Below are 27,973 nucleotides of genomic sequence, written 5' to 3' on the forward strand. Positions count from 1 at the left end.
CGTGGAGTGCCGAGCTACACCTCGTGCTCTAGAAGATACCGAGTAGTGTTTGAACTCTTTTATAGAACCTTTCGCATCATCGGTTATCATATATGTATAGTCAATCATCTACATGAGACTCTTGAACCACACAGTGTATGGTTGATCGTCAAACCCTAATCTATCATTCGATTAATACCGATGCGTAACAGGGATCATTAGATATCTCCTCCAATATCCTCACTACCTTGACGAGGGATTTTCTGCATCATCTTCCTTGAGTTAATCTCAGCTTATATCGATGGCAGATGATCCATCTTGATCATTCAATCACCTCCACGAGCTTCTCACTATGTCTAAGCTATGACTTGTTTGAATCATATGATTAGGTTTCTGAGAAGGATCATGACGCACTCCATCTTTAGTCGGAGCTTGTGGAGCGGCATTGTCGCATCATCAATCATGTTCAGGAACTCGGTTGAGTAAGGTATTCATTGTCAACTTTGCCAGGAGGGATTTCGTCGAAGCTGAAGTACTCCATCTCTTCACCTAGGAAGACGTCAAGCACCATGTTGTTAACCTTGACCACATCATCATTTAGGGGCGTCAAAATTGTCTTCGCTATTAACTGACTTGTGCCATCTTCAAAGGTGCCAGAAACCTGGGCAATCAGATCCGGCAAAGAGGAGACGCGCTGAATCTCAGCTGGAAGATGGACATTAGGGCCAACACGTCCTTCTCCGACATCAAGTATGAACTCGCTCCATGCTTGTTGGTCAAGCAAAATGCGGATGTTGGTTCGGAGGAGAAAAACAGAGCAATGGCACCATACATCGCTTTGGTTGAGGGACGAACTGACAATCATTTATCGCGAGCCTTTCGGTAAGACTGGAAGCATTTGTCTCTGAAGTCGCCTCCCATCACGACGACCTTGCCGCCGAAAGGAACACTTTTCAAACTTGCATCGATGGCCTTCATCACATCTCCAATCGATCGATCATGCATCTCATAAATGTGACGGTGCATCATTGGCCCTCCCAGAAGAAGCGCCGCGATACCACTTGTCGCAGTCGAGATGGCATTGTGATGAGAGGCGTTGATGTGCGTGAGAATAGCTGAGTAGAGAAACGTCTTCCCAGATCCCCTAGGCTCGTCAACAAAGAAGACCTTGGCCTCCTTAGCACGTTATGTCGGTTTGATGGCTTCAAATACTGCGTCATACATTTGTCGCTGTTCTTTGTTCAACATGCCTTGTAGGTGTTCCGCCGTAGAGATCGCATGCAGGATGTTGTTTCCTTTGCTTGGCCCACATTCTGTATCTGTCAGTTGGAGTTCGATGCCTTGGGGCAACGCTAGGAACTCTGTGAGCGAAGATCCGTTGTGATAGAGAATGGACTCAAGCATGCTCAACACTTCTTGTGGTATCACTGTATTCACTTGCAAAGTGTCGTTCATGAAACGGATGTCCTATGACATGGTGTCAAGGTACTTCTCGAGAAGCACGTTTGGTTGGGAGATGTCACAATAAAGTAGCATCATCGCGAAGAGCTTGCGAACTTGACGGGGAGAAGCAATGCCTGACGCCAACGCGAGATCGTTGTCGAACTCTTCATCGGAGTGGAGTAGGCCACGAGCTTGAGCATCTCTTTGATATGTGTCGTAGATGAAACCATCAACGGTGCGTAAATCTTTGTAACACGTCGCTCTTGGAATGTGATGAAGCATCAACCAAAGGTAGTATTGCATACTATCACGAGGGCTCACGAAGTGCACCCTTCCGATACACTGCAGTTGCTGACGTCATGACTAATGTCGAGCAGAATTGTTCCACGTGTAATAAGATGAGAAGTCACAATACAGGGTCCGCTTGGTGAACTTGGAGAGTGTACACACTTGGATACATCTTTTTAATGCTGAATCCACAGATCTGCCAAAAAAACTCTGATGCGCATACATATCTGACATCAAGATATTATTGGGCTTCATCGCGTGACGAAGGATCTTGGGCTGCACAGCAACGACACCGTCTCTTGGAGCATCCTTCGAAGATACTTTGGTTTGAATGTGGTCGTGGCCCTTGTAGACATACTTGTTCAGGTACTTCATCGACTTGATGGAAGAGCAGATTTCCACGTTGATGTTGTAGTGGAACACCTCGCATGAATACTTGTTGTATGGAACAACCTAGTTGTTGTCGATGAGATACAAACTCTTCTGGATGACAAGACCATTATTGTGGCACTGGTAGAGAGGATACCCATCGTTGTTGAATTGGGTTGAGCCGATGCACTCCTTGGGGAACTTCTTGGAGCAATTTGCGTCCTTCATACACGTACATCTTGGATTTACAGAATCGCAAGGGCTGTCAATGTCTTCAGGAGTATTTGGCTTGTACAGATCATCTAGTATCCAGAGCATGTGTGTGTGTGGGAGACCACGCTTTTAAAACTCGACAACGTACACACGACCTTTAACTTTGCCGAATATTTCTTTGTCGATGATCAAATGGAGGAGCTCTTTTAGTTTCAACCGAAAAACGACGATGCCGAGATTGATGATTGCATTGATGAGACTATGGCACTTATTGAGGAAGAGAGTATTGAGGAGCCCGAGGATGATCCATTTCCCTCGATTGAGCCGACTCTTGATCTCAAACCCTTACTTTCCACGCTGAAATATGCATATCTTGATCAACACAAGGCAAAACCCGTGATTATATCTTCGCAACTAGAGGAAAACCAAGAGCGGAGATTACTTGAGGTGTTGCGGGAAAAGGAGAGAGCATTAGGATGGAGTTTGTCGGATTTGAAGGGAATCGACCCTTGTGCACTCATCGGATATACCTAGAGGATGACTCTCGACCCTCCAGAGATGCACAACGGAGGCTCAACCCTAAAGTATGGGATGCGGTGAAAGAGGAAATTCTTAAATGGTCAAATGCCAGCATCATTTATCCTATATCAGATAGTCCATGGGTGAGCCTGGTACATGTAGTTCCCAAGAAAGCTGGAATCACCATCATGACGAATGATAAGGGAGAAGAAATTCAAACACGCCTTCCGACGAAATGGAGAGTATGTATCAATTATCGGAAGTTGAATGCGGCAACAAAAAAGGATCATTTCCTCTTACCATTTATTGATCAAATCCTCGATAAGCTTGCTGGTCAAGGATATTATTGCTTCTTGGAAGGATATTCCGGGTATAATCAGATTGCTATCCATCCCGATGATCAAGAAAAGACCACTTTCACATGTCCTTTTGGCACGTATGCGTTGCAACGCATGCCATTCGGATTGTGTAATGCCCTGGCCACATTTCAGAGATGCATGATGGCCATATTCTCCGACTTCTTAGGAGAGAGTCTCGAGGTCTTCATGGATGATGTTTCAGTTTTTGGGTCGAGCTTCGATGAGTGCCTTGAGCACTAAATGCAAATTCTGGAGGTTTGCGTCAAAAAGAGATTAGTATTGAGTTGGTAGAAGTCGCACTTCATGGTTAGAGAAGGGATAGTACTTGGACATCTAGTTTCAAGCAATGGATTAGAAGTGGACAAGGCTAAAGTTGAGGTGATACAAAGCCTTGCCCTCCCAAACTCGATAAGGGAGCTAAGAAGTTTTCTTGGGCATGTAGGCTTCTATCGCAGATTCATCAAAGATTTTGCCAAAGTTTCAAAGCCATTAACTTCCCTCCTATGCAAGGGCAAAGGCTTCATCATCGATCAAGAGGGAAGACACGCATTTCAGCTTCTGAAGTAATCTTTAGTGGAAGCACCAATTTTACAAAGTCCTAACTTGGATTTACCTTTTGAGATCATGTGTGATGCTTCAGATTATGCGGTAGGTGCGGTTTTGGGACAACAAATCAATAAGAAGCCCATTGCCATATGTTATGCGAGCAAGACGCTAGCCGATGCTCAACTCCATTACACGACTATTGAGAAGGAGTTGTTAGCCGTCGTCTTTGCTCTAGAAAAATTTAGGCCTTACGTCTTGGCAAGCAAAATCACCATATACACCGATCATGCAGCTATCAAATACTTGCTATCCAAGAAAGAGGCAAAACCATGACTAATCAGATGGGTTCTCCTCCTCCAAGAATTTGATTTGGACATTAAGGATAAGAAGGGGAGTGAGAACTTAGTGGCTGATCATCTTTCTCAACTACTAGTTTTGGAGAGATTAGTGACACATTCCCCGACGAGCAACTCCTTGCCGTCGTAAGTAAAGTGCCATGGTTTGCTCACATCGTTAATTACTTAGTCACAGGAACAGTTCTGGATTATTGGAACACCCATCAGAGGAGAAAGCTCTTCCATGACGCTCGATATTACTTTTGGGAAGAACCTCAATTGTTCCGTTTGGGGGCTGATAAGATTATCCGAAGATGTGTTCCGGACGAGGAACAAGCCGATGTATTGGCGATGTGTCACTCATCATTATGTGGAGGACATTTTGCATTGAGAAAGACTGGAGTTAAAGTGCTTCAAAGTGGTTTCTATTGGCCAACTTTATTCAAGGATGCGCATAAATATTGTCAGGAATGCTTAAAGTGTCAATCCACATTGAACATCTCAAAGAGAGATGAAATGCCCTTGCAACCCATCCTTGAAGTAGAGATATTTGATTTATGGGGGATCTATTTACATATTCTATGCATGAAAACATATTAAAATCATGTAAGCACCATCAAGAAATTCTTTCAAACCTCATGCACATAAAAACATAGAACTTGTGGGACGAGCAACCTTGAGTGATGTCGGGACTGTTTGGAGTTGTTGGCACTTTGGTCTTAGGTGCATCCCTTTGGGGTGAGGAAGGTCTAGCCAAGGATTTTTAATGTTCCTATTAAACCTAAGTTTTCAAAACTTCTATGCGTCTCCCTCCCTCAATTTCTTTTACTCGGTATCAATCATATCTTGCATGAAAACCCATCCTCTCTCCATAGCAAGCTGTAGCGTGTATCATCCAGTTCCAGGCAACTAATATTATTGACAGAGTGAAGCCCCCTGATCTAAGGAGATACATAAACCTCTTTCCGGGAAATAAGCCGCCCGTCTACTAAGGACGGCCATGGGGGATGAATGTTAAAAAAAAAAAAGAGTGTGCATGTTGTTCCAAATAAGTCGCCAAAAAGCCTTATAGTATATATTCTCAATAAAAGGCTGTGACAAGTGAGTAAATGTGAAATGTTTGCGTGAAAGTTGTATATAAGTGTGTGTAAATATGTGTGAAAGTTTGTGTAAAAAAAAAAAAATTTCAAAGAGTTGTGGGAAGGTGCCCCCATGGTTTGAGCCGACTGTATTTTATAGCCATTATGTAGGAAAAGGATGATGCACAATACTTCTTGCACCCACCATTCCGTCTCCATAGTACAAGGTATTATTGATACTTCATTTGGTTGATGCCAATTTCTTCAAAAATATATTTTATATGTACCCTAGTATAGTAGAGCGGCAATAATTTCTTGGTTGAGGTTGTGGACTGAAGTATAAACTCAGTAACTTTGAAGAGTTTTTGTGCATCACTCAAGGTAGAACTTCAATTTCAGCTTCTGTCAATGTTCAACTCATAAGTTTTTAAAGTTACTTGTTGATCCTTTCATACATTACATGTTTATATTGCTAAGGGACTAGCAATGATTGAAGTTGGGGGGTGTGATGACATGCATATTTAATATGCGAATTGATCATAATTCACTATCATTAATGCTTAACTATCATGAATATGATGCATGTTATCATGTTTTCATGACATTTTCTCTATCACCGTACCATTTCATTAAGTCCACATTTATGCACTTTTTACGCTTAATTTCATATTTAATTTAGGTTTGACCTTTTTCAAGGTCAAACAACTTGAAATTAACGATATTCTTGGGATTGACTTTCAGGACTTAAGTGGATGCTTAATGAAGAAGAGAGAAGAGAAGAATGATGTGAAGAACTAGGAGTCAACCATACGCATCGACCCAAGTCGAGGATGGCACGGGGTTGAAGAGAACAAAAATCTGAAGCCGATGAAAAAAAATTTCAGCCAAAATGGGGCCAAACGGAGCTATTGGGCTCAAAAAGGAGGTTATTGGGCCCACGTGGTGGCTCACGAGGAGCCAGCCAGCCAGCGGGCCCGGGCCAGGCCACCGCCCCATTAAGGAGTCAAGGCCGAGGCCCATTAAGCGAGCACAAGACCAGGTCCAATAGCGGGCCCAGACGTGGACCCGCAAGGTGAGCCCACGTGGAGGCCATTACGCACGCCCAGATAATTCCCGGCCTTGAATAAGGCCAGAAATAGAGGAAATCGTGGCCTGAGTGGGCCACGAACGGCCCACTAAGGCCTAAAATGGAAAAAATGCCTCTAAAAGCTCCTAAAATGCCTAGAATCCCCATGTAACCCTATTTAACCCCCGTTTTCTCTCTCTTCTCGGATTGCTCTTGAAATCTCAAGTCTTTGAGCATCTTGGAGCCTCGTGAGAAAGTTTCTTGAGTAAAAAGTGATTTTTTTCGCGTTTAAGAAGCATTTCCTCAGGATTTGTGCGAGAAATCACGAAGAGGGTGAGAAAGCGTTTGAGGATCACCCCTTGAACACCGAAACTCCGCCGAAGAAGGAACCGACGACATCGACGACATCTTCGGGGCAATTGGGTTAGTAGCGCGTAATCTTCGCAATCCTTACCCTATAGATTTTATTAGATTAGACGTTAGTTAGGATTTAGATTAGATCAGACCATGACTTTTCCATTTTCATCCGCGATTTCTTCGGTTGACTTCAAACAGAGATTTCTCTCTCGTTTTAAGTCCGAATTTCACGCTTTTGGTACCATTAGATTCCTTGTCGAGTCCTCTTTCCGCGGATACGTAACACTCACTTTCATCAATGGTTTGGTCACCCCAATTCCTCTTTTACCATTGACTGTTCTGAAATTGAGAATTAGGGTTTGCGCTTCCGATCGCGATATCTCGACGATCTGACCTTAGATTTGGGCGAAATCAGTTTTCTTGGGTTCCTCTGATCATTATTATGATATATATCATCATTCTCCCTATTCTAAATATATATATATATATTTACTAAAAAAAATCTCCTTCTTTCTAAGTTCAATTAGATCTAAGTTGACTGAGTCAACCGAATCGATTAAGTCAACCCGCATTCTCTGTGGATTCGACCCGTAATCATCGCTGTACTCGAATTTTTTCTAAACCTTGTATTGATTTGGGTATTTTATATTTTTGTCGATCGAATCGTGTGTTAAACGACTGCACGTTTCCGTGCATCAATGACCTCAATCGACGTGATCCTGCCAATATCAATGAACTCCTGTGGGGGGACGCAAATGGGGTCCCAACCTGTACCACGACTAAAAATTTAGCAAGAGTGAAAGGGAGAGAATAAAAGGTCTAGAGAGAGAAAGATAAGAGAAGAGAGACCTTCAGAATGCCATCAAGGAGTCGACACCAAGGATGATGGGGTCCTTCTTGAAGACGTAGTTGCACATGATCTGTAGGATGCAGGGAAGACCGTGTCATCGGCACTCTCCGTCTTTTTCTTCTTCTTGAAGGGCATCAATGTAAGCTCTGAACTGGTCCAAGAGGTGGTAGATGATATCGCAATCAAGATCTTTACACCAAGCTCCTCAGCAAGGTCCCTTGCCTCGAGGGTGACCTTGACATCAAAAGTGAGGATCGTGGCATACTCCTTGCTCCTCTCCAGCATCACACTAGCCTTCATCACGTCCTTCTTGTGTACGGGCCCAATGCTGATGCCACTGATAGGGATGTTAATAGCAGGGCTCTTGAGGAGCTCAAGGAGGGCTTCAAACGATCCCAACGTGGAGGCCTTCACGCAGACACCTACACCGCTCTTGTCGTTGTGGCCCATCACGTTCTTCATGTCCTGCTTTGCCATATCCTGGATGGACTCGAGGTCATCATCAAGGTTGACCAGGTACAACGTTGTGCCCACAATAGTATGCTCAGGTCTCAATTGAAGCAGGGAAGGTCAACGTAGATTCTTTCAGTCGTAAATATTTCTTTCAATGTTTAATCCTACCTGAGCGATGACCTTCACTCCTTGTGCCGCCTTAATAGCTTTGTGATGCAGATATGAACCCTATCGATTACAACCAGAACATATACAGTAAGTAAATCAGATATATAGACATGTTAATAGATATATATACAGAGCATCAATGAAAGATAAAAATATACACAAAAAGTGATATACATATGTAAGTATCTATGTTGGGTGCAAACACTCACAAAAGCGTACTTGGATGTGAAAAACTGCAGAATATGTCAAGGATGACCCTAACACAATATGAGGAGAAACATTGAGACGTAGTCGTTAGCCTCGTCATGTCCCCATGTCGTCGCCGTCTAGAGAGCACCAACTTAAAGAGAGAGAGGAGGAAGAAGGAAGAGACTTCTAGTTCAAAAGAACTTTCAAAAAACTTTACTCAACTCAAAGGGAGAAAAGAGAATATATCAAGAGTATAGTTGGGGATCAAGAAAACAAGAGAAATGTGGGGCGTTTTAAAGGCACATCCTATGGCCTAAGTGTCCCCTAAAAACTAAGCACGATCCTAGAAAGTAGGCATGATCCTATTCTCAAGGATGTGCCAAGTCATCCTAATTTCTAGAATGTACCAAAGTCAACCCCTACAATCATGAAACTTAGGGCTGGGGGGCCAATGCACTTGTCACACGATCATCTTCAAGGTGCTCCACCTTCATCTGATACCATCTCCTACAAACAGAGCAAAAGCAACAAAATCTTTTAGATGAGTGGGAGGTCTTGTCACTCGCCAACCTCATCTAGATGCAATGCTCTCCTCAATGAACTCCGGAGTCTCCATAGGTTCCACCGTTGACTTGGGTGGATTTTTCCCTTTCTCCACCTCCATCCAAGTCGTCTTCTCCACAAGAGTATCCTATAGTTTCTGAGGCAACGGCTCATCAATGGGTGCCTTCAAGATATGGTCTTCATCAAACACCACGTCCCAGCTGACCACAATCTTCTTTGCTTCAGGATCCCAAAGCCTATAGCCCTTTCTCCTCCTCCATAGCCCAAAAAAATGCACCTTTTAGACTTTGGATCAAGCTTCGATCTCTCATCAGCAAGAATGAGGGCATAACTTGGACATCCAAAAATTCCTAGAATGGAATAGTCAACAAGCTTGCCACTCCATACCTCTTCAGCTAACTTCCCATCAAGAGCTGAATTGGGCGTTCTACTACTCAAATAAATTGTTGCATTCACTACCTCCGCCCAAAACTCCTTGGGCAAATCCGTAGTCAACCTCAAGCACCACGCCCTCCCTGCAGCAGTGTGATTCATGTGTTTAGCTACACCATTCTGCTGAGGAGTCTTCTTCATTGTAAAGTACCGCTGGATCCCGTGCTCATCACAAAACTGGTCAAACCCCAAATTCTTGAACTATGTCCCGTTATCAGTCTGCAAGACCTTGATCTTCCTTCCATTTTGATTCTCCACCTTAGCACACCATGTCTAAAACTGATAAAATACCTCAAACTTGTGTGTCAAGAAGTGAACCCAAATCTTCCTGGAGAAATCATCAACAAAGGTCAAGAAATAACAAGCACCTCCTTTCGACATCACATCAATAGAACCCCACACATCAGCATGAATGTAGTCAAGGATGTTTCTGATAATGTGCTTTGTCACCTTGAAGCTCACCCTACACTGCCTGCCCTTAACAGATTACTTGCAAAATTCCAATTTACAAGATCTAACTCTGGGTAGTAGTCCACGTGCATGAAGCATATGCATGCCTCTTTTACTCATATATCTTAGCCGTAAGTGCCATAATAGGGTGTCATCAGTTGATGTCTCATGGGGTGTTGATGTAGCAGCTCCACCAACAACGGTGCTCCCTTTCAAGTCTATAAATATTGGCTCGTTGTCGAATCCCCTTCATAATGACAAGAGAACCTTTACAAACCTTAAGCACCCCATTCTCGGCCCGATAAGAACATCCATTTGCCTCTAGCACACCAAGCAAAATCAAGCTTGATGCAAGGCCAGTACATGTCGCACGTTCCCCAACATTCTCACTACACCATCAAACATCTGAATCTTCACGCTCCCGATGCCAACAACCTCGTACGGAGCATTATTTCCCATAGAAACAGTCCATGTGGAACTCTTATAGGAGTCAAACCAGTCAGCATGTGAGCAAATATGATAAGAGCAGCTGGAATCAAGGATTCACGTGTCCGCCAACTCCGCAACCGCAATTAGGGCAGAATAAACTTCACCATCACTGTCCTCCACCATTGTGACATTGGCCTAACTCGTCTCTCCATCTACTGCCTTACCACCATTCAGGTTTGGACAATCACGCCTTAAGTGCCCCTTAGCATGACACTTATGGCATTCTTGGTTTTTCAACCAGTTGGCCCTTAACTTGGACCGTCCCTTCTTCTTCTCCTCGGTCTTACTTTTCTCCCTCGTACGACCTCTTTCTTGCCCACCTTGCACGAACAAACCTTAACTCTAATTAGCATCAGATGCAAACCGTCTCTGGTCAAACTCCATCAATGTCAAAATTACCTCATCAAAACTCAGCATGTTCGTCTCATGAGGCATCATCGTCACAAGGTTCTCGTACTTGTTGGGCAATGAAATCAACAAGATGATCATCTTGCTCTCCTCAGACAAGTCATCCTCAAACTTCTGCAATTCAACGCAAAGGCTTTGGAAATGATCAATATGAGCAAGCAATTTGGTACCTTCGGCCATCCCAAGTCCAAATAGCTTTGCTTTCAACAAAGCTTTGCTCATAGATGTCTTCCCAGCATATTGTCGAGCCAATGTCTTCCAGATCTTGGCAGGATCTTCAAGATCAAAAATATGATATCTCACATCATTTGACAAACATTGACGAATAATGCTAGAGGCTTTCATTTGCATCCGTCTCCAATCGGCATCCTTGACACCTTCAGGTTTCGTATCATCCAAAGCTTCAATAACATTCTTTTCGATCAATATGTCCTTCACTTTTTGTTGCCACATACTGAAGTTGACCGAGCTGCTCAATTTCTCAACGTAGTATCGAGAAATAATGGAAGTTGCCCTTTCGTAAGCCATACCAAGTCCCCTCAAACATGTAGCTGTGATACCACTTGTTGGGCGCAAACACTTGGCGAAAGTGTACTTGGACGTGAACAACTACAGAAGATGTCGAAGATGATCCTAAGCCGATACGAGGAGAAATGCCGAGGTGTAGTCGTTAGCCTCGTCACGTCCCCGCATTGTCACCGTCAAGAGAGCACCAACTTCAAGAGAGAGAGGGAAGGAGTAAGAGACATCTAGTTCAAAAGAACTTTCAAGAAACTCTACTCAATGCAAAGGGAGAAAACATAATACATCAAGGGTGTAGTTGGGGGTCAAGAAAACAAGAGAAATGGGGGGCCTTTTATAGGCACATCCCATGGCCTAAATGCTCCCTAAAAACCAGGCACAACCCTAGAAAGTAGGCATGATCCTATTCTCAAGGATGTGCCAAGTCATCCTAATTTCTAGTATGTACCACGTCAACCCCCACAATCCTGAAACTTAGAGCTGGAGGGTTTGACATTTTCAACAATATAAAAATAAAGATTGATAAATAGGTGGATTGATAGATTAATACATAACAACATAGAGATTACAGAATAGAAAGACAAATAAATTGAGAGAAAGGAGAAAGGGATGAGTAGAAAGATAGATAGGGACATATATAAGAAAGGGGGGAGGGAGAGAGCGGAAATAGATAAGTATAGAGAGTGGGAGAGAGGGAGGGAGAGAGAGAGGAAAATAGAAATATGTACACAGATAGGTTGATGGAGAGATATGAAGATGGGTAGATAGATAGAAAGAGAGAGATAGAAATACAGAGGAAGAAAGAAAAGAGATTATTAGATAGAGAGGAAGAGAGAGAAGAAAATAAAGACATATACATAGATGGGTACATAAAGAAATCAGAATATAGGTAGATTGAGATGGAGGGAGGCAAAGAGATAGATAGCACTAGAGAGATAAGTAAATAGATAGGCAGAATAATTGGTAGGTAGAGAGAGAGAGAGAGAGAAAGGAAGAGAGACAAAGGCTGAGAGAGATATAGATAGATATATACAGAGGAAGAAAGAATAATTGTTAGAAACAGAGAGAGAGAGAGAGAGAGAGAGATATATTTAATCTTGATGCAGAGCTCTTTCATCGGACGAGAAGTCAACAGAGCTCGAATGTTAGTCACAATGGGGCCCTGTAGAGGGCAGGTGAATTACTTAAGAAAAACATAAAATCACCAGATTATTATAGAGAGAACAGACGAGAATGAAGACGGTACCAACCTGCATGCCACAGACAACAATCTGATCTCCTTCATGAAGTTACCCATTGACCAACACTACGTCTATCGTCGCCCCCAATCTCTCAATTACTTTCACCTCAAACACAGTGGACTGTTCATCACAACCGAAATTTCAACTGAATAAAATGAGACAAAAAAATCAAAGAAGATGATACACTAAAAAATCAAAGAAGGCCACACCATGAGTTCGTTTTGAAATGTTAATTTCTCTGCCATTGGTCTTTGCACCCAAAACACGAGAACCAGAAGAAGATCTGGCACACCTTCACTGTTGTGAAACATATTAACTCGTTTAATCTCAATGACTCTTCTCTAGTCCTTTTTCTCATGTATTCGAAAAAATGATAATCTACCTGAATGCACTCGTTGGAACAATGTTGAACGTATCTTCCATGTCTTTATTCTTATAGTAAAATTCTGTATTCATCCTTTGTTCCATGAACTGGGTAATAATCTACAGGAAACCACAATAAAATATACTGTTAATCTTAATGTAATAAATTGAAGGAAAAGATGAGATAGTGGACTGCAGAGAGAATTTCTGAGAATGTGGAGAAGAGACAGAAAAATTGGGGCAAAATGAACTGATCTTTATTACTGAACAGATGCCCCTTTTATACAAATTTTCACAGAGAGAGAGAGAGAGAGGTTAATGCTTTTGTCCAACGGTCAAAAACTGACGGTTGGAAAAAGCTGCAGAAAAGATTCTTTTTTTTCGAAAAAGGACTTCCAACAGCTATATTTATAGCTGTTGGAGGCTGGGCCTGATATAAATCAGGCCCAGCATATATTAGGTCCTTAATGGACCTAATATATTCCCTAAATGGGCCCCTCACTATTGGGCCCTTAATGGGCCCTTAATGGGTCGTTAATGGGCCTTTATTTAAATCCATTTTAGGTTAGTTTTTCCATTAGATCCCTAGAATTAGTCTATTACACGTAAATGGCCTCAGGCCCATAAGTTAGTAAAATTAGCCCTAATTGGGCCGTGATGATCTAACACTTAACAAATAACAACTCTATTATTAAATTTAAACCTAAAGGCCAGTCCCTGTGGAGAATACCTTACACATGATATACACTTGAGTAAGTTTCTGTACTTTACTAAATTTATTTGACTGTAGGAAAATTAATTTTACAACAAAAAATTAAAATATTACAACGTAATTTGCCTCCGTCACAGTCATAATTACATATCTCACGAATTGTTATCTCAGAAGTCAGAGTGCAAACAAAGGGTTCCTCCATCTTCCAAAATACACATTAATAAAAAATTGAGGCTTTCAGAACTCTACAATGGAAAAACAGTCTTATTTAAGCCTTCTGACAAATGATCCTCTTCTTTATGATCGACATTCATCCATACCAGCTGGGGAAAACCTGATGGATATTATTGAATGAAATAGAAGCAAGGCCAAAGAGATCGGATTTTGGAAGTTTCGGTAGTCGGGGTATTATTCTGCAAGTAAAATGTTTAAACACCAGTAGTATTATGACATCCAAAATTGGCAAGCAATCTTCAACTTTTCGTCCATCATGATCCACAGCACACTTCATTCATGTTCGCACTATAGTCCACCATCACCACCTGATATGTTTTGTCACCTCATGTTTTCCTATCAAAGACACACACCATTCACAAAAAGATATGTAATTCTGGATCATATTTCGGTATATGAATTGATCTATCTATATGGGAATCTATTTAGCAACGTTCCTATCTATCTATCTATATATATATATATATATATATATATATATATATATATGTATGTATGTATGTATGTATCTATCAATGTATCAATTGAAGCATATGTATCTAGGGATCTCTCTATCGATGTGCCTATCTAATATATTTATCTAGGGATCTATCTATCAATGCGTCCATCTATGTTTATGTGTTATATCTACGGGCTTTGATTTCGTCTTAAACGAGAATAAAGAGACTAGTGGTGACCTGAGTTACTCTCATCTTAAATTCATGGTCACTTTGATCGGCGTATTAGGGCACCTCTTCCACCCATAAAGGCTATTAACCTGATCATTTCATGATAACCTCAATCAAAGTTGATAAAGGAAAAGAAAGTGGAAATCACCGATGAAATGAAGCAGACCTTGTTCAGAGCGATGATAAACTTGGTGTTACGACTTTTCAAGAGATCAAGTGACTGATTTAATAGTCTGTGGCTCGAGCCCGCGCAATGTCACACAAACTAGGGCCTCTGGAACGTTGATAGGCTTTATATATATATGTTTGTTTTTGTTTTGTTTTTAGTGATAGGCTTTACCAAAGCCTCTGGAAGAGGCTTTGGTTTTTGTTCAAGGGTTCAGCATGATCCATTTTCATTTGATCTGTGAATCCCATATCAGATCATTGATTAAGACCGAACCCATTAGTTCAGATGTTCTTGGAAAAGCTATGCTTAATATAGACTCTGGAAAAAAATCACAAAATGGAGATTTCTCATTTGAATGTCCCTAGAATGACTACAGATGATGGTTTATACCATATTATTTTTTAAAAAATGAAGACTAAACCATCATTTTCTTTAATATATTTATAAATCATTCGAACGTGTATCAATTGTGAGCAACTGTTGGGCGAAGCTCTAGCATATGGAAATTAACTGAGTGAGAAGTTGGTGCACTTGTGAGCGATGGTTTCAAGCCAAAAATCAGGAACAACTGAGAAAATGGAAGTCCTTTCACCTGAAAGCCAAATGGGTCTGACTGACGAGAAATACAACATTTGGAGCTTAGTAAACATTTCCCTTGTTGATCCATTGATCGGTTCTTATTTTATTCTTCAATAAATAGAAATTATTTCTTTAAAATATATTTTCCTACTCAATGAAATCATATTTTTCATGAATAAATACCAAAATTATGAAATTTCCACAAAATCAACTAACAAATCATTATAACTCATAGGAAATTTGATAAAATATATTGGTTGTATTTGTTGGAATAATAATTTATAATTATACAAAAAAGTAAAAAATAGGACATACTAAGTTTATACATGAATATTTAAAATGTATATGAAAGAAATGTTAACATGCATTATTTTAATCACTCACACGTCTACAATGGTGATAAATGACACATATATGTATGAGACGAGTTGCATACTATTTAACCCCCAATTCACATATCGATAGATTTTAAATGGATATAGAAGATAAAGGGAAGTCTTTGATTCTTGACAATTCAGAATAATGGAAGAATGTTCTCAATAGGAAAGGTAGATTAATTGAGAACTTTGCAGACAGTGGGATGGGGGGAATAACAAACAGAAATATCTGTAGCGGGAAATTTGTGCGAAACTGACCAAAAAGGTTTGATCCTGCAAGTGTTTTAGCCTTCGTTTAATTCTGTTATGTGTTAAATCGGATGCAGAACTCGGACATTATCAACTAGACAGATATATCCTGTCTATTTCTTCTTCCTTTATAAGTCCGGAAGAGGATTTTCTCAACGCGTAAGTAAAATCCTTGTTTTCTTAAATTACTTACATCGTCTTTACTTTTTGTTGTTGTTCCGAATTTATATGCTGGGAAAACGAATTGCCAGGAGTTTCGGTTTTCAGTGATCATGGAAGAGTCCATCGATGAACAGTGAGAATTTTGTCATTTATTTCAAGATTTTTTTAAACAAAGAGAATTCATGCTTTTGAACATTAACTTTTTTCACACTGTAGATGATAAATTGATCTGGATCATGAAATTCAAACCGTTGACTTTCGCATTGATGTTAACTATGAATATGGTTTTTATTATGACGATGGCTTCTGACTCTAGGAAGGTTGAGACAGTGGAGAACAATGCTAGCGCTGGCGAATACAAACATTTTCAACTGATCATCCATGAGATCCGAACTTTTCGAAATGGAGGTTGATGAAGACGACAAGGAAATCGAACGGAGAAGAACGTCGTCCGCGGAGTTTGAACCCGAACGGTGAGAACAAAAATGAAAAGGGGACGACACCGGGCCTAGGTAGCATAAAGTCGTAATTGAACATTCTTTATTCGAGAAGAAAGAAATTTAGCGCGATCGAGCACTCTTTATTTTCAATCCTTTCATACGGTTCTTAAAATTGTGTTTCCACTTCAAAAACGCCCATTTTCTAGGCTACAGAGTCTTGCATTCCGGATTATCGCAACCGCCACTGATCACCGCGTGCAGTTCGGATCGTAGTTAACGAGGAAGGCGGGACTTCTCCGTCGATGAAGGCTGAACATCTTACGCTGCCTGGCGAATTCCGCGGTGTTTAGGTAACGCCGCCTGCGTTTTCCCTGCGGAAGGGCTTAAAGACAGAAACTTTCTTCTTGGCCTAGCGTTCCTGACCCGAGATCTGTCCCTCGACAGCGAGTTGCTACTGAGCGTGGTCGGCGGATAAACCTGTGGATCCATCCGTTATCCCTCTTCGATTTCTTCGAAACGTTTTCTCCGTTTTTTTTACCCCCAGGGGGATGTTTGAAATTGTTTCTCTCGTACTGAAGAAAAAGTACCAAGTATTTAAAACTGTTGATTTCTCAGTTTCCAGTATAGTAAACTTGTGCTTTGACACAAGTAAAGATCATGAGTCTTTTGCGTTTGTTCTTTAGCAGTATTCAGAAGCGGAAGAAGATCAAAAAGTTTCCTTTCGTCTCATCCTCCTACATTTCGATTATCTCAATGAATTATCCACTTATATTTCTCTTATCTGGGTAGGATTCTTGCTACCCATCTGTTACCGACTTCTGGCACCTCAGTTGAGTTCATCCGCTGAAAATGCGTCGGCGGCCTCAAACTTCAACAACAGCTTCAGAGCCTACGCCTGTGGCTCAAACCGTGTCTACGAATGGCCATAGAAGACAGAGCATCCGAAGGCAGCCAATTTTATTCTTCTCCTTGTTTTTTCTTGTTGTTTATGGTTCCTGGGCCGTTTACCATTTCCAATTCGAAGTGCTACCGAAGCCACTTTCACCGGATCAGGCTGGTAAACGAGGTTTCTCAGAGGATCTAGCAATGCAGCATGTCATTGCTTTGACAAGGCCGGGACCTCATCCAATTGGTTCAGACGCCCTTGACATCGCATTTGAGGTTTGTTTTTGGCGTCAAGTTTATATTTGCTTCTTTAATGCAATTTTTTTCATCGATTAATCCACCTTTGACTTGAACCGTCGCATAACGCTCTTGAATTGGTCCATGATCTGTTATCATTCCACAGATAAACCTTAATTATTCAGTTGATGATGTTCAAAAAACCTTATCTGCGAGGATGATAAAATAGTATAAAATAAAAGTAGGGCTCTGTTTTCTGTTCTTTTGACTACGTATCAAATCTAAGATAGAAGGCTGACGATTTCGCAAGATCTATTTGAAAGAGGAGCTCTTCAATTTTTCGGTAAACAATAAAAGTTTTTTTCAAAAAAAAATATAAGTTTTTTTTGTGACGTGATTTCTTGAAATAATCCGTGGTTTCTTCATTCATATTTGGTGTCTCTTGTGCATCATTTTAGGAAATCCGCCGATTAACCCAGTCTACTGTTTATGATAGTCTACTTTTCGGTAAATTAATATTTAGAAATTAAGTTGACCATGAACCGTGCTTTTGGAACAGCATGTCCTGGAATCATCAAGAAGAATCAAAGAATCGGCTCATTGGGAAGTTGATGTTGAAGTGGATCTCTTTCATGCAAGAACTGGGGCAAGTCGTCTCACCAAGGGTCTTTTCAAGGGAAAAACGCTTCTTTACTCAGATTTGAAGCATGTGGTTCTAAGAATCAAACCTAAGTATCTTCCTGAAGCAGAGGAGAGAGCAATTCTCGTATCTTCTCATATTGACACGGTTTTCTCAACGTAAGTATCCTTGGATTTTTTAATAAATTGTTCTTGTCGTGGAGCACCAGTTGGTTGAGAAGAAGCTGTAGTGTACACAAAATACATTTTAAATACAATACAAATTTCTATTCATATTTTGACAATTTAAGTAAACAACATCAAATGTGTTTTATCCATTGGTGGCTTCATATGCAGTTGATATTTTTTAAAAAGTACTAGATATTTTTTAAAAATTCGATTAAATTCCAGAATGCTACTAGATGTTTTTGAATGACATCTGCATATTAAGCCGCCAATGGATAAAACATATCTACTTAGGTATATCTTTATTTCCATCTGTACACTAATGTTTTACAGTTCCCAGAGGAAGGCCTTGGGCACTGCAAGAAGAAGGGAAAGGGGGAGAAATTGAAAGTACAGAAATTTTTAGAAACATGAATTCATAGAAAGTAGGAATTATATGATTCACCGTGGAGAAGAATATCCGCAAGAAAGAAGTTAATGAGAACTCATCTATAATTCTGCCGTAAGATATTTTCATCTACTTGGACGTATAGAAATTCATGTTAATATATCATTATTTATCTGCTTAGGTGCTTATAAACTGAGGCTCCAGTCCACCCCATTTTTCAATATTTCTTACTCCAGTGTTTCCCTTCAATTTCCATGTCTTTTAAATATTTATGGGGCCTTATGCCGAAGGAATGGAAAATTTCCCTTGCATTCAGGGAAGGCGCTGGTGATTGTAGCTCATGTATTGCCGTTATGCTGGAGCTTGCGCGTGGAATGTCTCAGTGGGCTCATGGATTTAAGAATAGCATTATTTTTCTATTTAATACAGGGGAAGAGGAGGGCCTAAATGGGGCGCATAGCTTTATAATCCAGGTAGGGCATTGTGTTATTCTTGGCTCCGTTATCGTTTATACTGTTAATCGTATACGTTAAAATATCTTCAATATGATATAACTCTGAATATATCAATTAGTGGATAACTCGTTGGATCTCTATCTGAATTTGGAAGTTAAGTCTCTCAGACAATTTACGTGGCAGATAACGGCGCTATTTCTGATTCTATTTGAAATATCTGTATTTTCATCGTAGTCTCACATTGAGAATTACATTCAGATTTTGTTAAGATTTCCTCGTCGTGCTATTTCTCGCATGCGTACTGCTGATGGGGCTGATCTGTCGTTAATATCACGCAGCATCCTTGGAGAAATACGATTCGCTTTTTCATCGACTTGGAGGCCATGGGAATTGGAGGGAAGTCTGCAATATTCCAAGTCTGTTCCTTTTACTTTCTTTCGTGTTAACTTTTTTGTTAAAAAATTCTTCGCCTAGAATCTTATTTATCATTATCGTATTCCTGTTGTATGTTTAAAAACTTACTTATGGCTAACCTCACGTTCACAGAGTGGCGGAGATCCTTGGGCGCTTGAAATTTTTTCCCGTGTAGCAAAATACCCTTCTGGTCTGGTGATGGCGCAGGTAATTTTTGTTTAGCCTTCTCGAGTACGTGGGTCATGTCGAAAACGTTTAGATTTTAAGTGGAAACATCAATGTTCTTCTTGCTCTACAACCGAGATACATGAGAAACGATTGGAAGTTTACAATAGCAACTTATTTTCTAAATTATACCTTCCAAAAGTAACTGGATGGAAATGAGGAGATTCCTAGTCAAAGGTATCTAATTGCTCTTGAAACACTTTGGTCTACTGCTGTGTCTTAGCTCTATATATTTCTTGAACTGTCTTCTTCATCCAAACGTTATTCTTTTGACCGCCCAATTCTTCGCCGTTCGGCAGGATCTCTTCGTGTCTGGAGTAATAAAATCGGCAACAGACTTTCAAGTTTACGCAGAAGTAGGTGGTCTCTCTGGGCTCGATTTCGCTTATGCTGATTCCAGCGCTGTTTACCACACCAAGGTAATTTCTTTGGATCTTTTCCGAAAAATCGATATCAGTAGTTCTTGCTGCTCATTTGATTTACTTTTTTTTGAGAAAAAACTTCTTCCCACTTTTTTCATTCTTTAGAAAGATAAGAACACTGAATGACGCCAAAATAATGTTCGTCCTCAGAACGATAAGCTCGAGTTGTTAAAGCCTGGATCACTTCAGCATCTCGGCGAAAATATGCTTTCGTTTCTGGTTGAACTCGGCAGGTCATCGCACCTCCAAGACGATAAAGGGGGAGAAAGGGGAGCCTCTGGGCAGTCAATTTTCTTTGACGTTCTGGTACGAACACGATCCCTTCCTTTGAAATTTTTGTCAAAGCAATCACACCAAGAAACCAATTTCCTGATCACAGTCTTCCATTGACAACGTCGCAGGGCCTGTTCATGGTTCTGTACAGTCAACGCTTTGCGGACCTGCTTCATTACTCAGTGGTGGCACAGTCCCTTGTAATCTGGACCGCATCAATCATAATGGGAGGTTATGCCGCTGGTGGTGCGTTTATCCTATCATTCATCAGCATCATCCTGATGTGGGTTTTCTCTCTGAGCTTTTCTGTCATTATCGCCGTCGTCATCCCGCGCATCTGCTCATCTCCGGCCCCTTATTTGGCAAACCCTTGGTTAACCGTGGGATTATTTGGTGCCCCTGCTGTTCTTGGAGCACTCACTGGTCAGTCGCTGGGGTTCCTGCTCCTCCAGAAATACCTTAAACGCGTATGGTCAAAGAAAAGGACTACTTCCCCGGCATTACAAACCGAATTAGTCGGATGGGAATCTGAAAGATGGCTTTTTAAAGCTGGGTTTCTGCAGTGGCTGCTTGCTCTTCTTCTAGGCAGTATTCTGAAGACCGGCTCCTCTTTCTTGGCTCTGGTTTGGCTCGTTTCGCCTGCCTTCGCATGTGAGCTTCTTCCACCCTCGTTTTTCCAGCGTTTCTTGCTCAAATGACATGTTTCAAGTTTCCATCACTCAGACGGGCTGATTGAGGCGACTTTGACTCCTGCGCGGTCACCGAGGCCACTGCGGATACTGACGCTGCTGATTGGTTCCGCTGTCCCCCTGGTGCTCTCTTCCGGCATGATTGTTCGGCTGGTGGGGACAATGACTGGCCTTCTGGTCCGCTTCGACAGGTGAACCTTCTTCCCATCTCGCCCACCCTTGTACTTTGTTTAATCTGATCGTCTGTCGAGAAGTAGACGAGTTTTACGGTACTCACAGGAGAAAGATGAAGAATCTGGCACATACATACCCTTTGACCATGACTGGAAGAATCGAGCCAAAACAGCAAAAAGAAGATCGTCAGAAATGCTATAAAACTCAGGTTCCAAAACTTACATTGTCTCCGCCGGCGCGCAGGAACCCCGGCGGCTCGCCCGAATGGCTCGGAGGCGCCACTCTTGCAGTGCTCATCTCGGCGTTGGTCTGCCTCGTCTTCGTCTACTTTCTTTCCTACATCCACCTCTCAGGCAAGCCATACCCCACCTTCCAAGCACCTCCCTTAACTTCTCCTCCTCTAACCTCTTTTAGCTGCATGCAGACGCGAAGAAGCCCGTCGTCATCGGCCTGCTGACTCTCCTCTGCGTGACGCTGGCCTCAGTGGCGACGGGAACCTTCCCGGCCTACACGGACGACGTCGCTCGGGCCGTCAACGTACTCTACTCTCCCTCCTCTGCGCTTTCTCTTGCTTTCCATTTACTCTCTTCTACGCCCGCAGGTCGTCCACGTCGTGGAAAGCGACGGCGGCGATCCAGCTACGTTTGTGACCTTGTTTTCGACGACGCCGGGGCGGCTGGAGCGGGAGGTGAAGGGCTTTGAAGGGGAGGACTTTGCCTGCGGGCGGAGCCGTCGGCTCGACTTCGTCACCTTCCACGTGGACTACGCCTGCTCGAGCTCCACGGACAGCCAGCAAGGTTGGACCCGCACCGAGATCCCCTCTCTGCGGGTGCTGGCCGACGCCGTGGTCGACGGCGTCCGCTCAACGCGCGTCTCCATCGACACCAAGCTCTCCACCCGGTGGTCGCTCGCCGTCAACTCCCACGTCGTCGAAGATTTCACCTTCAGATTGCCCGCAAGCGAAGAACAAGAAGAAGAGGCTGAAGAGCTGGTTCCGAGGCATGACAAGAGCAGCGTTGACGGCCGGCATATCATACAGTTCTCCGGAGGGCGGGACTCGCCGACCAAGTTCGAGATGGAGCTCTTCTGGTCTAAGAACGAGACGGCGGAGTCTGAAGGTTCGCCGCTTCTACGGCTGAGGACGGACGTGAACAGGGTGACCCCGAAGGTGCGCAGAGCTCTCGAGAGGCTCCCCTCTTGGTGCTCCCTCTTCGGCAAATCCACCTCGCCCTATACCTTGGCCTTCCTCACCACCCTTCCCGTCGACTTCAAACTGTAGTTGCCAATCCATGTTAAAACCCATGTTTATTGGAGTCTTGTTTCAATCATCGGCTTCGTCCGACTTGGGAGTGGCATGAGAAGGAACCGACGCCCTCGCCGCCGCCGCGGCGGCGGCGGCGGCGGCGGCGTTGGGGTCGAAGATGAGATTGACGCCGTGGGAGCGGAGGGCGTGGACGATGGCCCTAACCTTGGTAATATTCTTAAAGCCCTTCTTCTCCATTTCCTTGGCGAGGTCGGCGTGGATTTCCTCGCCGGCGAGGCCGTCGACCTTGAGCCGCAGCGCCAGGACCTCTCCGACCGCCGCCGCGGCCTTGGCGTTGCAGAACCGCCCGCACTCGAGATTCGCCTTCAAATCCTTCTCCACAGAAGACGCCGTCGCCACCACCCGCCCCCGCCCCCGGTCCACCACGTTCGCCGTCACGTACTTGAGCGAGATGAACATCCGCAGCACGAACCTCTTCTTCCCCGTTGCCGGCATCCGACCGAACCCCATCGCGCCACCCCACCACCACCCTACCAGACTACCACTCACCAAAACCCTACCCCTCACCCGTCGAGTTTGGGCCAAAACGGGCCGTAGCGGAGAACCAGCCAGCCCAGTTCCGTCTCACTGAAGACGAGGAGATGGTCTTTCTCGAGGCGGCCGGCGGCACAACATCCGTTCGAGTTGTCTTGTCTTGTCACTCATCAATTCCCCCGCCCACTGCTCGGTAGAATGATAGAATCACTCTCGCGCCGACACTGTTACGTGGTCGGCAGAAACAGTGCAAGACGACGGCTTCAGCTACAGCCGCGAGCTGTTTGTTCTCTAACTCTTCTTTAATAAGAAAGAAAGCAAGCATGCAGGGCACTGTGCTGAAGTCAAAGGCATAATCCACTTTCTCACAAAGGAAGAGCAACACGCCCTTCCAGTCATTAATTTGCCGTCTCGGGCGCAAGTGAACCCCCGCGGCTCTGTCCACGTCTGGCCAGCGGAGACCGTCGCTAGACGACTCCTGTTCGATAAACAACAAACGAGACCGTCGCGACGCTCCTCCCGCAGTCAGACGCTGACACGCGCGGAAGAAGAGTTTCCCATACATAGTCTAATGCAAGTGTCCACGCGTCGGTTAGGCCGTCGTCTATGTCGTCCTCGCGTTGCGCGATCGTCAATCATCAATCATCAATCATCATCATCATCATCATCATGTCGGATGTGAAGGTCGAAGGAAAACCCAAAAAACCCAGAATTTGAATTCCAAAACGGGGGCAAGGAGCCGAGAGAACAGTGATCGATCAATCCGCGCTTCCGCGGTCTACCTTTCGACGTCGTCGCTTTCGCCGTCGTTGAGAATTTGCAGCCTCCGAGCCGTCTTCATGAAGTCGCTGCACGAAAGGTAGACCGTCACGGGCGATCGAACAAATTAGTAAAAATTAGCGCGGGGAATCGGAACGAGAAGGCTCACGCGAAGGCCTCGTCGCCGGTGTGCTTGAGGGCGCCGGTGGCGTCGCGGTAGAGGACGTGGCGGCTGCGGACGTCGGAGTTGTGGATGCCGAACATGTCGGCGAGCCGGCGGTAGAGCTCGTCGTAGGAGCCGAGGACGGAGAGGTCGAGGGTGCGGCCGACGTTCTCCGAGTCCAGGAAGACCTTGCAGTGGCCCGAGTCGGGCGACCGCAGCTCCGACTCCTCCCCGGAGCTCGGCGACGTGCCCGGCTGCCGCTCCGTGGGAATGGGCTGGCCGAAGAGCAGGAAGTGCGAGGCCCGGGGGCTGAACCGGGGCGACGACGACGCGTTGCCGATGGTCAGCACGCAGGACACGGCCTCGGACGGCGGCGGGCTGCCCGGAGGGGGCGCCGCGGCCGGCGCCGACGACGGGTCGCGAAGCGGGTGAAAGCCCGCGTGGAGCAGCCCCGTCTGCAGCTTGCTCACCTGGAGGTGGTCCGAGACGGAGATGCCCAACTGAGGAGAATGCCTGGCTCCCTGTATGCCTTCAGGGGCTCTGTCCGGGAGGCCGCACCGCGGGTTGCTGCTCGGCTCGTACGGGCTCCCAGAGAAGACGTGCGTCAAGGCCCGACCCTCCAGCTCCGGCGACGGCGGCAGCCGCAGCTTCTTCCTCTGCGGCGAGAAGCTCTTCAGCTGGAACCCCGGCACGCTCGCCACCAGCTCCACCAGCCAGGGGCTCACCCGCTTCACGTTCTGCAGCAGGTCCGGCTCGTCCCACGTAACCTGCGCTTCCCACATTTAGAAGAAGAAGAAGAAGAAGAAATAAAAACACCTCTCGGCTCTGATAGAAACCTCCCCACAACCCCCCGACGAGGGAAAGAAAAAAAAAAAGGATAGATCGATTCGATCACCTGGAGCAGGCGCCAGGGGGAGTCGGGCCAGCGCAAGGGGTCGGCGCATTGGACGGTGGAGACGGTGCCCATGAACCAGCTGATCCGCGACGAGTCCTCGGTTTCGAAGGCCATCTTGAACCGCATGCCGGCGCACCAGTCGATCCTCAGGGCGGCCCGCACGGCGGCCGCCCGTACGCAGAACTCGGGCCGGCTCGCCCTCGGATAGTAGACCACCTCGAAGGGCTGCCCCCTCGCCGCCAGGCTCGCCGCCTCCAGCACCGCCTCCGGCCTCACCCGCGCGCCGCGCGCCGAGCCAGGCGCCTCCCCGCCGCGCCGCGCGAGCTTGCCCTCCTGCTCGCGCAAGAAGAGCGAGAACCCCGCGTAGGCCGGGGGGAAGCAGCTCCCCCCCGGGATGTTCCAGCCCGAGGGCAGCTCCAGACCGCCCGCCGGCCCCCTCTTGGCGCGCCGTATCCCCACGCAGAGCTCCCCGTTGTCGGCCCGCAGGAACACGATGGAATCCCCCGCCACGAGCTTCTTCTGGTTCACGAACGTGCTCCAGCCCGTGGTCAGCAGATGCCGCCGTGGCGTCCCCCGGTAGATATGCCGGAACTTCCACACCTCCCCGTGCACGTCCCGCGCCGCGATCGTCTGCACCGGCGGGTCCGCCGAGTAGTCCAGCCGCGGGAAGATGGTCTCCGCGCAGTACCGCGGGACGGAGAACCCCCCGCCGTTGTTGGCATCCGACTGGGTCAGCGTCTTGGCGAAGGACGCGCTCTTCTCGGGCGGCCCCGGCCCGGCGAGACCATCCTCCCCCGCGTACTGCAGCTCCTCGGATCTCGCCGGGGCGAGCTTCATCTTCGCGAAGACCTCGTCCGTATCGGGGTCGGCGAGATACTGGACGGCGGCGACGCGGCAGAGGACGTAGGCCGGCAGCAGCGGGCTGCTGGGGAATTCTACCGGCCCCTGCGCGTGCTCCGCCTGGCCCTGCGGGAAGTAGCAGACCAGCGAGCCCAGCGCGGGCATCTGGACCATGCCGCCGGCGCAGGCGTGCCACAGCTGGGGATCCAGGCCGCCCCTCTTCCCTCCTCCCTTCATCGCAATCTCTATCGGGTAGTCCCCTCTGTATCCGATCATCGAGCCGCGAACCTCCCCCCGTCTCAGAAGGGCGCTGCCGAGGAACCAAGACCCATCAGTAAAAGAAAAGCCCATGAATCTCCGAGGAAAGGAAGAGAACCCCCTCACCTAATGCTCATGGGGCTCGCATCACCCCCTCCCCCTTCTTCTCCTTCTTCTTGCTTGACCCGAGCGCGTATCACCTGCGGAACTCGAAACGCAGTCTTCAGAATCATGGAGGCAAGAAGCGGCGAGAAAGAACAAATGCACTCGCAAAAGGGAGATGACCCATGAATCTAACCTGGAGGAGAGCAGAATCTTTGACAGCGGGGGCGAGACGCGTAGCAGCCTCGGGCAATCTACCGGAAGCTGGGTAGAAGAGATTTATTGAGGAGACCTAGGAAGAGCAGTAGGCCACTTGGGGATGGAGTGGCGATATAGATCACACGAGCTGAATAGGGATGACAGGTACGGAGATTACACAACATCCCCTTCCGCTGTCCCAGAAGGACTGTAAATCCATCTCCTATGCTCGATCAACGCAGAAATCAGACTGGAAAAACAGGTTCCGCAAGGAGATAGAATCTCTGAAACCCCATTTTACTGAGACGAACAAAGATATCAAAGCGAGAGAGCCACAGCGTGGCACTGAGAGCTCCCGGCCAGTAAATTGGAGCAACCGATCATGCTTCTCCTCACTTCACAAAGGGGCTTCCTTCTCTAGAGAGAGCTCTGCGGGCATTTCCCCCTTCCTGCGAACTCACGGTAGCCGAGGGGAAACCTAGACTCGTTTCTCCCCCCTTCAACAAAAAAAAAAACCCACCTTGGAAAAGGGTTGATCGCCGAAGAAACTCGCCCTCCTCGATCGAAAAGAGTGACGGACAGGAGTAAACGCTCTTCTCCTGGATTTCGTAATCGATCCCAGTTCACTCCATCGCGACGACCACTCGCCGCTCGGCCGCCCCAGGTGAGCCAAGAAGAGGAAAGCGCCCGAGAGTGGAGAGTAAAGAGGACAAGAAGAGAGAGGCCGACAGGGACGGAGACAGCGAGAGAGAGAGAGAGAAGCTTTGCCGCTATTTTCGTCGCTTAACTAAAATATCTATATTTTCTTCTCTGGAAGGCTCGGCCGATGCGAGACCCACCACTCCACGGACGGTCCAGATCGCGAGACGACGCGCTTGGGGACACCGCACTGTGTGGCGGTAGGGTCACCGATTGCAAGTCCATATCGACAATGCTCGTCTACGGCACTGTTTTTACTTGCCCGTGCCATTGCGTGTTCTCGGAGGGCATCGCGCTGATCTCTGTCTCCGCCGTAGACCTCACGACTAGACCGCCTAGACCCCCCCTTCCTCCCCACTCTCTTCTTCTATCCCTCTATCTCTCTCTCTTCTCTCTCTGTGTCTTTCTCTTGCTCGCTTGCATCATGTCAGGGGAGCCGCAGCTGAAGGGATCCTTTTAAGAGGCGCCTGAGGGGCTCAGATTCCACCAGGGCTCTATAGCTACGAGCGCCGGAGAGGGCGGCGCGGCGGGGCAGGATTTGATAGACCCAGATCGATTGATGGAAAGAAGAGATTGAGATTAGATTGAGAGACTGTGATAGATGTAGAGGGTAGGCTGAAGCAGGGCAGCCCGGCCGACAGCAGCCAAAGAGCAATAATTCTGCAGAAAGGGACCCCTAACCACACTCTCTCTCTCTCTCTCCCTCTCTCCCTCTGGCGGCCCCAAACCCAACTACAGTGACCCTATCCGGAACAGCGATTCCCCCACGATAGCGAGTAGCGAGTTAGCGACTAGCGACTAGAGACTGGAGACTAGCGGCTAGCGACCCCCCCTCACCACACACACACAAACATACCAAAAACTCCATCTCTCTCTCTACATATCGCTATCTCTCTCCCCGTCTCTGGATGGGTCTGGCTATCTCTCTCTCTAGAGGGAGGACGGTGGCGCATGGTCCCCGTGGATGAGCCACGACAGGACCCCTCCCCCCGATCGGATCAGCGTGGACCACGAATTCGCCCG

At 45.8% G+C, this 27,973-nt stretch overlaps 3 protein-coding genes and 1 pseudogene across 12 annotated transcripts; 1 reads left to right on the top strand and 3 right to left on the bottom strand.

Annotated features, from left to right (window-relative positions):
• Window positions 1–840: 840 nt before the first annotated feature.
• Window positions 841–16,761, bottom strand: LOC144716437 (eukaryotic translation initiation factor 5B-like; annotated as a pseudogene).
• On the top strand, window positions 16,149–22,566 carry LOC144700281 (Zn-dependent exopeptidases superfamily protein). 8 transcript variants are annotated; one of them, XM_078571769.1, is made up of 14 exons: window positions 16,149–16,344; window positions 16,479–16,622; window positions 17,062–17,433; window positions 17,954–18,192; window positions 18,903–19,059; window positions 19,380–19,457; window positions 19,588–19,662; window positions 19,980–20,099; window positions 20,253–20,408; window positions 20,504–21,026; window positions 21,099–21,255; window positions 21,482–21,591; window positions 21,663–21,775; window positions 21,840–22,566. In XM_078571769.1, the coding sequence occupies exons 3-14, from the start codon at window positions 17,122–17,124 to the stop codon at window positions 22,515–22,517; spliced, it is 2,718 nt and encodes a 905-aa protein (XP_078427895.1). In that variant the 5' UTR covers window positions 16,149–16,344; window positions 16,479–16,622; window positions 17,062–17,121; the 3' UTR covers window positions 22,518–22,566. The 8 variants fall into 8 exon arrangements, with proteins under 8 accessions (XP_078427895.1, XP_078427896.1, XP_078427897.1 ...); XM_078571770.1 differs by having other exon boundaries at window positions 16,149–16,305; XM_078571771.1 differs by having other exon boundaries at window positions 16,149–16,305; window positions 16,486–16,622.
• On the bottom strand, window positions 19,699–23,583 carry LOC144700284 (Ribosomal L18p/L5e family protein). Of its 3 annotated transcripts, none has more exons than XM_078571779.1 (2): window positions 21,461–23,583; window positions 19,699–21,307 (listed from the first exon to the last, which is right to left on the bottom strand). In XM_078571779.1, the coding sequence occupies exon 1, from the start codon at window positions 23,010–23,012 to the stop codon at window positions 22,560–22,562; it is 453 nt and encodes a 150-aa protein (XP_078427905.1). In that variant the 5' UTR covers window positions 23,013–23,583; the 3' UTR covers window positions 19,699–21,307; window positions 21,461–22,559. The 3 variants fall into 3 exon arrangements, with proteins under 3 accessions (XP_078427905.1, XP_078427906.1, XP_078427904.1); XM_078571780.1 differs by having other exon boundaries at window positions 19,699–21,359; XM_078571778.1 differs by having other exon boundaries at window positions 21,375–23,583.
• A 147-nt stretch (window positions 23,584–23,730) lies between these two features.
• Window positions 23,731–27,686, bottom strand: LOC144700283 (auxin response factor 18-like). Its single transcript, XM_078571777.1, has 5 exons — window positions 26,250–27,686; window positions 26,078–26,151; window positions 24,854–26,003; window positions 23,965–24,725; window positions 23,731–23,884 (listed from the first exon to the last, which is right to left on the bottom strand). Exons 2-5 carry the CDS (start codon window positions 26,086–26,088, stop codon window positions 23,815–23,817), a joined length of 1,992 nt encoding a protein of 663 aa, XP_078427903.1. The 5' UTR covers window positions 26,089–26,151; window positions 26,250–27,686; the 3' UTR covers window positions 23,731–23,814.
• Between the last annotated feature and the right edge of the window lie 287 nt (window positions 27,687–27,973).

This window comes from Wolffia australiana, chromosome 2 (genome assembly GCF_029677425.1).
Source record: "Wolffia australiana isolate 7733 chromosome 2, ASM2967742v1".
In the NCBI taxonomy this organism is placed as follows: Eukaryota; Viridiplantae; Streptophyta; class Magnoliopsida; order Alismatales; family Araceae; genus Wolffia; species Wolffia australiana.

What these genes read in the sequence shown, in the direction of transcription:
- LOC144700281 (XM_078571769.1), top strand. Translation starts at nt 17,122, where the DNA reads ATGCGTCGGCGGCCTCAAACTTCAACAACAGCTTCAGAGCCTACGCCT. An exon ending in GGAAGTCTGCAATATTCCAA is followed by an intron (nt 19,458 to 19,587) that starts GTCTGTTCCTTT and finishes TCACGTTCACAG; the next exon opens with AGTGGCGGAGATCCTTGGGC. An exon ending in ACGTCGCTCGGGCCGTCAAC is followed by an intron (nt 21,776 to 21,839) that starts GTACTCTACTCT and finishes CTACGCCCGCAG; the next exon opens with GTCGTCCACGTCGTGGAAAG.
- LOC144700284 (XM_078571779.1), bottom strand. Translation starts at nt 23,012, where the DNA reads ATGGGGTTCGGTCGGATGCCGGCAACGGGGAAGAAGAGGTTCGTGCTG.
- LOC144700283 (XM_078571777.1), bottom strand. An exon ending in CCCCCTGGCGCCTGCTCCAG is followed by an intron (nt 24,726 to 24,853) that starts GTGATCGAATCG and finishes TGGGAAGCGCAG; the next exon opens with GTTACGTGGGACGAGCCGGA. An exon ending in ACCGGCGACGAGGCCTTCGC is followed by an intron (nt 23,885 to 23,964) that starts GTGAGCCTTCTC and finishes CCTTTCGTGCAG; the next exon opens with CGACTTCATGAAGACGGCTC.